Source organism: Palaemon carinicauda, chromosome 20 (assembly GCF_036898095.1).
Source record: "Palaemon carinicauda isolate YSFRI2023 chromosome 20, ASM3689809v2, whole genome shotgun sequence".
Classification (NCBI taxonomy): Eukaryota; Metazoa; Arthropoda; class Malacostraca; order Decapoda; family Palaemonidae; genus Palaemon; species Palaemon carinicauda.
The window spans coordinates 115149434-115161933 of NC_090744.1; the positions used below are offsets into that span (position 1 = coordinate 115149434).

General features: G+C 36.8%; 2 protein-coding genes across 3 annotated transcripts in view; one reads left to right on the forward strand and one right to left on the reverse strand.

The window, feature by feature from the left end:
• Positions 1–807, forward strand: part of LOC137660089 (uncharacterized) — a 19986-nt gene extending 19179 nt beyond the window's left edge. Inside the window, exon 2 of the mRNA XM_068394808.1 lies at positions 1–807. This exon is cut by the window's left edge and continues 354 nt beyond it. Within this exon, the coding sequence (XP_068250909.1) occupies positions 1–807 (807 nt within the window).
• Positions 1–12500, reverse strand: part of LOC137614396 (uncharacterized) — a 175460-nt gene that overhangs the window by 74891 nt on the left and 88069 nt on the right. The window lies entirely within an intron of this gene.

Consider the following 12500-nt stretch of genomic DNA (forward strand, 5'->3'; position numbering starts at 1 on the left):
TTTATTGTTGTTGATGTTGGTAATGCTTCTCATTTTATTGTTGTTGATGTTGGTAATGCTTCTCATTTTATTGTTGTTGATGTTGGTAATGTTAATGTTATTGTTGTTGATGTTGGTAATGTTAATGTTATTGTTGTTGATGTTGGTAATGCTGCTTATTTTATTGTTGTTGATGTTGGTAATGCTGCTTATTTTATTGTTGTTGATGTTGGTAATGCTGCTGGTGTTATTGTTGTTGATGTTGGTAATGCTGCTGATGTTATTGTTGTTGATGTTGCTAATGCTGCTGATGTTATTGTTGTTGATGTTGCTAATGCTGCTGATGTTATTGTTGTTGATGTTGGTAATGCTGCTGATGTTATTGTTGTTGATGTTGGTAATGCTGCTGATGTTATTGTTGTTGATATTGGTAATGCTAATGTTATTGCTGTTGATGTTGGTAATGCTTCTCGTTTTATTGTTGTTGATGTTGGTAATGCTGCTGATGTTATTGTTGTTAATGTTGGTAATGCTGCTGATGTTATTGTTGTTGATGTTGGTAATGCTGCTGATGTTATTGTTGTTGATATTGGTAATAATAATGTTATTGTTGTTGATGTTGGTAATGCTTCTCGTTTTATTGTTGTTGATATTGGTAATGCTGCTCATGTTATTGTTGTTGATATTGGTAATAATAATGTTATTGCTGTTGATGTTGGCAATGCTTCTCGTTTTCTTGTTGTTGATATTGGTAATGCTGCTTATTTTATTGTTGTTGATGTTGGTAATGCTGCTGATGTTGATCGCTCGAGGCTTGTAACTGATTGATTGATTGAAAGTTTTCTGGCATCCTGACATCTAAGGTAATTGACGCCGATATCATTTGTTTTATATATAAAAAAAAGAATATTCAATTAAAACCATAAAAGTTAAAATGTTATTATAGAAGTTAAATAGTTTTCAGAAGACCTGCTTCTGAAATAAATCTAAAAATGCCGCTCGCATAGTAGGACACATCATGTCCAAGAATCTTGGCAAGGATGTCGAGGCTAGTAAATTGGAGCACATGATGATATTTGGGTATCAGTATTTCAAAATAGATGCAAAGAAACCCAACCTGACCTAAACTAGCATAAATTAACTTAGGAAATACAGGGTCTCTCTCTCTCCTCTCTCTCTCTCTCTCTCTCTCTCTCTCTCTCAGCGGATGTAGTAAACAGTAGCATGATAAACGAATTCAGGAATAAATTAGACAAGAGCATAAGAAATATGTTAACGTTTAAACTAAGTCGCTTACATGAACAAATGGAGTCACCACGGATGGGCTAAAAATCTTTGAGACATCTAAAATCCTTGTAACTCTCTCTCTCTCTCTCTCTCTCTCTCTCTCTCTCTCTTCTCTCTCTCTCTCTCTCTCTCTCTCTCTCTCAGTTACATAAAGGCAAACATAAGTCAAGCAGAAAGACGAAGGGAGAGCGGGTTGTGCATCTGACGTCCCATCAAGTTACAAACGTCTGCATAAATGGTCGCCAACGCAAAGGGAAGTCACAAGTAATGGAAATTGAGAATAAAGTGGACTAAACAATCCTCTCTCTCTCTCTCTCTCTCTCTCTCTCTCTCTCTCTCTCTCTCTCTCTCTCTCTCTCTCTCTCTCATGCATACTTACACCCTCTCTCGTTTTGTCTGCCTCATAGAATGATTTATTGTTAATTTGTTCTCTTCATTTATTTATTTCCTTATTTCCTTTCCTCACTGGGCTATTTTTCCCTGTTGGAGCCCCTGGGCTTATAGCATCTTGCTTTTCCAACTAGGGTTGTAGCTTGGATAGTAATAATAATAATAATAATAATACATTCATGAAATTTCTCAGGGGTGGGGAACCCTTTTTTGGATGAAGACCATCTTGCAATTCCTCAACGCTCCTTAAGGCCGCATAGAATTTTGTTGGTTATTTTATCCTCCAAGTAATCTATTAATAATTTAAAGAAAGAGTGACAGGTTTATAAAAATTTAAAGCATTACAATTTCAAATATTGGAATTAACTACTTTTTATACAAGTAATCAGTAAATGAATTATTTTGAAAACTAAATTTTTAAATATTTAATTCAAGCTTGGGTAATTTTCAAACTACCGTAAGTAAATGAATAATATCCAAAGCATGTCATTTTCAAATTACTTTAGTTAAGCAAGTAGGTTCTTTGTATTTAAGTGATGAATAAAATAATATTAATCTTTTGGAAAAGATAGCTTATAAATATCAACAATATAACCTTTTCAAATATTTTATATTGGCAAGTAGGTACTTTTTAAACAATCACATCTCATAAAAATGCAACATCCCAGTAAAAAATTGTATCTGTTTAAACACACTTAGCTGTTTTCATTGAAAAAAAATCAATTGTTTGCTTTCCTAAGATATTTAATAAATCCTTAGTTTTTAGCCATCATAGCTGGAACACCATCAGTACATAACTTATTATAATAAGGAAGTAAAATTTAGTCCTCCTTTGTGACATTGCTTATTGAAGTTGTTAAAATGTCTGTTCCTCTTGTCCGTGCGTTAAGGATACCTAAGGGAAGCTGTTTTTCATACAATCAAAACTCATTCGTGAAAGCACAAATAAAATATTGGAGCCTTTGTAGGGTGACGGCCAGATGCCGTAGAAAACGGGGATATTCTGAACTGTGGCCGTCGTTCTAAAAACGATTTTGGCGGGAGAAGCTAACTTAAAAAACCCACCTAACCTATGCTAAAAACCGTATCCTTACCCCCCCCCCCCCCCCCTTACACAACAGTTTCCTTACCTACGAGTACGACGGGAGAAGTTAACTCAAAAAACCCACCTAACCTATGCTAAAAGCCGTGTCCTTACCCAGGAGGGCTGCGCCCCCCCGGACCCCCCCCCCCCTTACACAACATATTTAAGATCCGTAGACCATTTCCAAACGTTTTTATTCTATGCAAGATAACAGTCGGAGCGATAATAAGCAAATTAGGACTCATCTAAAACTAACATAGATCACAGTGAGGAGATGGACCAAACAGGAACTCTCTCGTCCATCATACGTTGAATCACTCACTGCAACTAGCAGTTTTTCCTTGTCAGCTACAACAGCTGTTGCAGCTGACAAGGAAAAACTGCTAGATGTATTAAGTTAGGATTCATTGAATTCAAGGAAAAATTGCTTCCATTGTCTGGGAGGTACATCACTGCACACAACTGTCCTATTGTCTGTGTGTACATATTTGTATGTTTCAAATAAGCCATATATATTAATACATTAAAGTCTGGATTCTCTTAACGACCTCGGGATCAGAGCCCAAGGCGGAACCGCCCAAAGACTATGATATCGGACCGGCGGGGATTTGAACCCTCGCCAGGATATCTGTATGCCAGTGACCATACCATTCCGCCACGAAGAAAGATAAAAGTCAATGACAATTCTTCTATACATATACCTGTCAAATTCAGGTTTTCTGTACTTAGAATTGAAATCAACCCATCTTCACCATCGTAGCTAATTGGTAGGTTTGGGACTTGGCATTCGATTAATGATAAATTTTTTGCACATTTAAACGTGTTTCTTTCATATTTCTTTCATACAGTAGAATGATTTCAAACACACAATATTCAGTGTCAAAGCAGAAATATACTACACATACAGTACATATATCAAAGGCCGTAGAAGGCCACACTTGATGATCCAGAAGGCCATATGCAGGTCGCAGGTTCCCCATCCCTGCTATATACCATTATCTCGTTTTCTTCTGCTAACTCATACATTCCCCATTTTCCACTACCTCCTAAAACTATTCCTTATTTCACCCACCCTCTCCCGCAACTCCCTCAACCCAGACAGTTGATATTCTATCCATGGCACGAGGAAATGATATCTCTACTATTTAATCTTTGGAAATAAAACCATTTAGTTAGGAATAAGAAATCATGTCTAAAAGTTCTCCTTAAGCGTCCTTCTCTTCTCTTGCTTCAGTCGAAGGTTTTAAATCTCGTTTTCTATAAAAAGGTTGATACGGCTGGAAGAGACCAGGAGAGAAAGTGGAGCGAGAACCGAGAAGGACTTCACCCCGTAGGAAACGATAGACACGCCTCTTGGAAGAGGGAAGATTATAAGCATGCTTTCCGAGGAGATTTTTTTGTGTAGTCACGGGGAAAGATTAGCTGATTGATTGACTGATATTAGGAAATGGCTGCCATCAACAATGGCTGACTGATTGACTAATATTAGGAAATGGCTGCCATCAACAATGGCTGACTGATTGACTAATATTAGGAAATGGCTACCATCAACAATGGCTGACTGATTGACTGATATTATGAAAGGGCTGCCATCAACAATGGCTCATTGATTGACTGATATTAGGAAATGGCTGCCATCAACAATGGCTGACTGATTGACTAATATTAGGAAATGGCAGCCATCAACAATGGCTGACTGATTGACTAATATTAGGAAATGGCTGCCATCAACAATGGCTGATTGATTGACTAATATCATGAAATGGCTGCCATCAATGGCTGACTGATTGACTAATATTAGGAAATGTCTGCCATCAATGGCTGACTGATTGACTGATATTAGGAAATGGATGGCCTCAATGGCTGATTAATTGACTAATATTAGGAAATGGCTGCCATCAACAATGGCTGATTAATTGACTAATATCATGAAATGGCTGCCATCAATGACTGACTGACTAATATTAGGAAATGTCTGCCATCAATGGCTCATTGATTGACTGATATTAGGAAATGTCTGCCATCAATGGCTCATTGATTGACTGCATTATGAAATGGCTGCCATCAACAATGGCTGATGGATTGACTAATATTAGGGCATGGCTGCCATCAATGGCTCGTTGATTGACTGATATTATGAAATGGCTGCCATCAATGGCTCATTGATTGACTGATATTATGAAATGGCTGCCATCAATGGCTCATTGATTGACTGCATTATGAAATGGCTGCCATCAACAATGGCTGATTGATTGACTGATACTATGAAATGGCTGCCATCAACAATGGCTGATTGATTGACTGACATTATGAAATGGCTGCCATCAACAATGGCTGATTGATTGAATGACATTATGAAATGGCTTCCATCAACAATGGCTGATTGATTGACTGATACTATGAAATGGCTGCCATCAATGGCTCGTTGATTGACTGATATTATGAAATGGCTGCCATCAATGGCTCATTGATTGACTGATATTATGAAATGGCTGCCATCAATGGCTCATTGATTGACTGCATTATGAAATGGCTGCCATCAACAATGGCTGATTGATTGACTGATACTATGAAATGGCTGCCATCAATGGCTCGTTGATTGACTGATATTATGAAATGGCTGCCATCAATGGCTCATTGATTGACTGATATTATGAAATGGCTGCCATCAATGGCTCATTGATTGACTGCATTATGAAATGGCTGCCATCAACAATGGCTGATTGATTGACTGATACTATGAAATGGCTGCCATCAACAATGGCTGATTGATTGACTGACATTATGAAATGGCTGCCATCAACAATGGCTGATTGATTGAATGACATTATGAAATGGCTTCCATCAACAATGGCTGATTGATTGACTGATACTATGAAATGGCTGCCATCAATGGCTCGTTGATTGACTGATATTATGAAATGGCTGCCATCAATGGCTCATTGATTGACTGATATTATGAAATGGCTGCCATCAATGGCTCATTGATTGACTGCATTATGAAATGGCTGCCATCAACAATGGCTGATTGATTGACTGATACTATGAAATGGCTGCCATCAATGGCTCGTTGATTGACTGATATTATGAAATGGCTGCCATCAATGGCTCATTGATTGACTGATATTATGAAATGGCTGCCATCAATGGCTCATTGATTGACTGCATTATGAAATGGCTGCCATCAACAATGGCTGATTGATTGACTGATACTATGAAATGGCTGCCATCAACAATGGCTGATTGATTGACTGACATTATGAAATGGCTGCCATCAACAATGGCTGATTGATTGAATGACATTATGAAATGGCTTCCATCAACAATGGCTGATTGATTGACTGATACTATGAAATGGCTGCCATCAATGGCTCGTTGATTGACTGATATTATGAAATGGCTGCCATCAATGGCTCATTGATTGACTGATATTATGAAATGGCTGCCATCAATGGCTCATTGATTGACTGCATTATGAAATGGCTGCCATCAACAATGGCTGATTAATTGACTGACATTATGAAATGGCTGCCATCAACAATGGCTGATTGATTGACTGACATTATGAAATGGCTGCCATCAACAATGGCTGATTGATTGAATGACATTATGAAATGGCTGCCATCAACAATGGCTGATTGATTGACTGATACTATGAAATGGCTGCCATCAATGGCTCATTGATTGACTGCATTATGAAATGGCTGCCATCAACAATGGCTGATTAATTGACTGACATTATGAAATGGCTGCCATCAACAATGGCTGATTGATTGACTGACATTATGAAATGGCTGCCATCAACAATGGCTGATTGATTGAATGACATTATGAAATGGCTGCCATCAACAATGGCTGATTGATTGACTGATACTATGAAATGGCTGCCATCAATGGCTCATTGATTGACTGCATTATGAAATGGCTGCCATCAACAATGGCTGATTGATTGACTGACATTATGAAATGGCTGCCATCAACAATGGCTGATTGATTGACTGCATTATGAAATGGCTGCCATCAACAATGGCTGATTGATTGACTGATACTATGAAATGGCTGCCATCAATGGCTCGTTGATTGACTGATATTATGAAATGGCTGCCATCAATGGCTCATTGATTGACTGATATTATGAAATGGCTGCCATCAATGGCTCATTGATTGACTGCATTATGAAATGGCTGCCATCAACAATGGCTGATTGATTGACTGATACTATGAAATGGCTGCCATCAACAATGGCTGATTGATTGACTGACATTATGAAATGGCTGCCATCAACAATGGCTGATTGATTGAATGACATTATGAAATGGCTTCCATCAACAATGGCTGATTGATTGACTGATACTATGAAATGGCTGCCATCAATGGCTCGTTGATTGACTGATATTATGAAATGGCTGCCATCAATGGCTCATTGATTGACTGATATTATGAAATGGCTGCCATCAATGGCTCATTGATTGACTGCATTATGAAATGGCTGCCATCAACAATGGCTGATTGATTGACTGATACTATGAAATGGCTGCCATCAATGGCTCGTTGATTGACTGATATTATGAAATGGCTGCCATCAATGGCTCATTGATTGACTGATATTATGAAATGGCTGCCATCAATGGCTCATTGATTGACTGCATTATGAAATGGCTGCCATCAACAATGGCTGATTGATTGACTGATACTATGAAATGGCTGCCATCAACAATGGCTGATTGATTGACTGACATTATGAAATGGCTGCCATCAACAATGGCTGATTGATTGAATGACATTATGAAATGGCTTCCATCAACAATGGCTGATTGATTGACTGATACTATGAAATGGCTGCCATCAATGGCTCGTTGATTGACTGATATTATGAAATGGCTGCCATCAATGGCTCATTGATTGACTGATATTATGAAATGGCTGCCATCAATGGCTCATTGATTGACTGCATTATGAAATGGCTGCCATCAACAATGGCTGATTGATTGACTGATACTATGAAATGGCTGCCATCAACAATGGCTGATTGATTGACTGACATTATGAAATGGCTGCCATCAACAATGGCTGATTGATTGAATGACATTATGAAATGGCTTCCATCAACAATGGCTGATTGATTGACTGATACTATGAAATGGCTGCCATCAATGGCTCATTGATTGACTGATATTATGAAATGGCTGCCATCAATGGCTCATTGATTGACTGATATTATGAAATGGCTGCCATCAATGGCTCATTGATTGACTGCATTATGAAATGGCTGCCATCAACAATGGCTGATTAATTGACTGACATTATGAAATGGCTGCCATCAACAATGGCTGATTGATTGAATGACATTATGAAATGGCTTCCATCAACAATGGCTGATTGATTGACTGATGTTATGAAATGGCTGGCATCACAGCGTTAAAGGTCCCTCAAAATATTGTCTGATCTACTGAGGAAAATGGAGTTACAAAAATTGCGGTCATCGAAGAAAATTTTTTTTTTTTATCTTGGGATGACCGGGCTTTGCACAGCAGGGTTTGACCACTAACTATACTCAATTTTTTTAATGAGGCGCATTTGCACCGACTCGCAGAGATGCCCTTTTAGCTCGGAAAAGTTTCCTGCGATCTGATTGGTTAGAATTATCTTGTCCAACCAATCAGCGATCAGGAAACTTTTCCGAGCTAAAAGGGCACCCTTGCGAGTCGGTACAAATCTGCCTCACTAAAAAGAATTGACTATAATTAATGAGTACATGATCTTGGGATGACCGGGCTATGCACAGCATGGTTTAACCACTAACTATACTCAATTTTTTTTAATGAGGCGCATTTGCACCGACTCGCAGAGATGCCCTTTTAGCTCGGAAAAGTGTCCTGCGAGCTGATTGGTTAGAATTACCTTGTCCAACCAATCAGCGATCAGGAAACTTTTCCGAGCTAAAAGGGCACCCTTGCGAGTCGGTACAAATCTGCCTCACTAAAAAGAATTGACTATAGTTAATGAGTACTTGCAGTCAGACAATTCAATAAATGCGACAGGTGTCTTATTTCTAAAAAAAAATAGGTTTATATTTTTTCATTTATTTTTTAGTAATCAATATAGTACAGACTCAGAAATTAAATTCCAAAACTTAGATGGCTAATTTATGCCAAAAATATATATAAAAGTTTCCTGGATATTTTCCATTCTCTTCCTCTTGTTATTTTGAAGTTTTATAGTTTATATATGAAAGATTTATTTTAATATTATTGTTCTTAAACTTATCTTGTAGTTTTTCTTTTTATTTCCTCTCCTCACTGAGCTATTCCCTTGGACTTATAGCATCCTGCTTTTCAAACTATGGTCATAGCTTAACTAGTAATAATAATAATAATAATGATAATAATAATAATAATTCCTTTCCTCACTGGGCTACTTTTCCCAGTTGGAGCACTTAGGCTTATAGCATCCTGCTTTTCCAGATTGGGTTGTAGATTAACTAATAATAATAATAATAATAATAATAATTCCTTTCCTCACAGGGCTATTTTTCCCAGTTGGAGCCTTTAGGCTTATAGCATCCTGCGTTTCCAACTATGGTTGTAGCTTGGATGATGATGATGATGATGAGGATAATAACAACAACAATAATAATAATAATAATGATAATAATAATAATAATAATAACAACAAAAACAACAACAACAACAACAACAACAATAATAATAATAATAATAATAATAATAATAATAATAATAAGTTTCCAGACAAGATGTAGACCAGCATATCAATGGGTCCAGAAAGGTCCTTCCAAAATTGACTAGAGTACAGTTGGCTTCATTAATTCCGGTACACTAGTGTCTCCTTTGCTTCCTATGAAGTGTATCAGAATGAATGAAGCCAACTGTACCTTGGCGTGGAAGAGAAAAAGAAGACCAAAAGAAAGAAAGATAAAAAGAAGTTGTTCGCTGACCATCTACCATCTCATAATTTTCTATCCTTCGTGACAAGATGTCCTTCCCCTTGATCAAGTTAGATATCCTTCAAGTAGCGAGAATTGCATGAAACTGAAAAGTCCTGAAAGGAATCTTTGGGCTTAATTTGGTTCTCAGGCATTTCAGTCCTGACATGCTATTGTTGATAGCAATTTATGTGTTTATGTCCACCTGGGATTAAAAACAAGGGGAATTCTCTATTTAGTTTTAAGCATTAGTTAGTTTGGTTAATATTTCTAGTAAGAAAAAAATATTTTTTACTAGTCAGAAGATTATTTTTTTTTTTTTTTTTTTTTTTGCCGCTGGTAATTTTCAGCGAGATTTTTTCAACAGCAAATTAATCGTGTGTTTTATATATATATATATATATATATATATATATATATATATATATATATATATATATATATAAACGTTTTTATAGTTTATAAAGGAGACATTTATTTTAATGTTACGCTTCTTAAAATATTTTATTTTACCTTGTTTTCTTTCCTCGCTGGTCTATTTCTCCCTATTGGAGCCCTTGGGTGTATAGCATCTTGCTTTTCCAACTAGGGTTGTAAGCTCAGCATGCATTAATAATATATAGGTATATATATACATATATATATATATATATATATATACATACATATATATATATATATATATATACAGACACATATATACATACACAAATACAGACAATATATTCCTTTTATCAATACCATCTGTTGCCGTGCCCATGTCTATATATAGCGCCAGTGATCAACCAATCAATCCATCAGCTCTCAAACAATTTTGACCAGTTAAGAGACTCGGGGCCAGAGAAGACTTTTCCGTCACCTGATTGGCAATGACCATGACAGGCAGCGCTCGAGAGTCTTCGGGAATGTTCTGTGTTCGTTATTATTATTATCATTACTAGCAGAACCCGTGTAAATTACACAAATGATATTTTCAATACTAATTATCCTGTTCCTAACCTATACATGTTTGAATAAAATGTGATAAGATTTTAAAAAATGAGCAATACATGAATTGGGAAAACTATATAAGATGTGCTTTGGTTAAGTAATCAAAGTCTAATGTGAATTTATAAGAGTATACCATGAAATTATTTCCGTTTTCTTTAAAGCGTGAGACAAAATAAATAACACACACGCTATCGTATTGATATATAGATTATTATTATTATTATTATTATTACTTGCTAAGCTACAACCCTAGTTGGAAAAACAGGATACTATAAGCCCAGGGACTCCAACAGGGAAAATAGCCCAGAGAGGAAAGGAAACAAGGAAAAATAAAATAACTTAAGAAGAGTATCAACATTAAAATAAACATATATAAAAACTATAAAAACTTTAACAAAACAAGAGGAAGAGAAATAAGATAGAATAGTGTGCCCATTGTACCCTCAAGAAAGAGGAAGACCATGGTACAGAGGCTATGGCATTACCCAAGGCTAGAGAACAATGATTTGATTTCTTCTACTTGTGGTTTTTCTTACAAAGAGGCATTTATTGAGAATAGATCCTATACTGTGGCATTCCTCAGTTCTTTCTTCAAGAGTTCAAACTTGCAGGGATTGTTTTAATGTTGAACAAGCTGGAATAAATATCTCTTTATATACTACAAATAAAAAGATATATTTGTATGTTGTTGCTAGTCTTAGAATATTTTATATAGGTTGTTCATTACTTCTCTTGTAGCTTATTGTTTTATTTCCTTTCCTCCATGAGCTATTTTACCTTGTTAGAGCCCTTGTGCTTATAGCATCCTGCTTTTCTAACTAGGTTTGCAGTTTGGCTAATAATAATAATAAAAATAAAAATAATAATAATAATAATAATGATAATAATAATATCACAGCTTACAGAAGGACTTAGGACAAGCATGTCCATTTCCCCCCCCCCCAAATCCCTGGAGAGCGCGCAAGCACGCTGAAATATAACAACAACCCTTTCTTCTTTCTTTCTTTCCCCAAACCCAGGTGCAAAACGAGATCAGCTCGTCATAAGCATCGATGTCGAAATGTTTCAAAAAAAAAAAAATTGATGGTCGAGTCGATGACCTTGAGTGGTAATAATGGCGAGGAGGACCAAAGAAGGATATCCTGATAGAAAGGGATAGATTGGAGGGAGGGAGGGAGGGAGGGAGGGAGGGAGGGAGGGGGAAGAGAAAGGGAGTGGAGTATACAACATAAAAGGGTTACCTATAATGAGTCAAGTTCATACGGGTAGGCAGCCAGCCAGAGCTAATGGGGTATCATTTGTGAAGCTGGGAGGGAGATGCCCTTAGATATACAGTCTCTCTCTCTCTCTCTCTCTCTCTCTCTCTCTCTCTCTCTGTTTAATACTAAATACAGAATAGAGAAAGACGCTTAAATAAGCGTTGGGTTAAGTATACGATCTCTCTCTCTCTCTCTCTCTCTCTCTCTCTCTCTGTTTAATACTAAATACAGAATAGAGAAAGACACTTAGATAAGCGTTGGGTTAAGTATACGATCTCTCTCTCTCTCTCTCTCTCTCTCTCTCTCTCTCTGTTTAATACTAAATACAGAATAGAGAAAGACACTTAGATAAGCGTTGGGTTAAGTATACGATCTCTCTCTCTCTCTCTCTCTCTCTCTCTCTCTCTGTTTAATACTAAATACAGAATAGAGAAAGACACTTAGATAAGCGTTGGGTTAAGTATACGATCTCTCTCTCTCTCTCTCTCTCTCTCTCTCTGTTTAATACTAAATACAGAATAGAGAAAGACACTTAGATAAGCGTTGGGTTAAGTATACGATCTCTCTC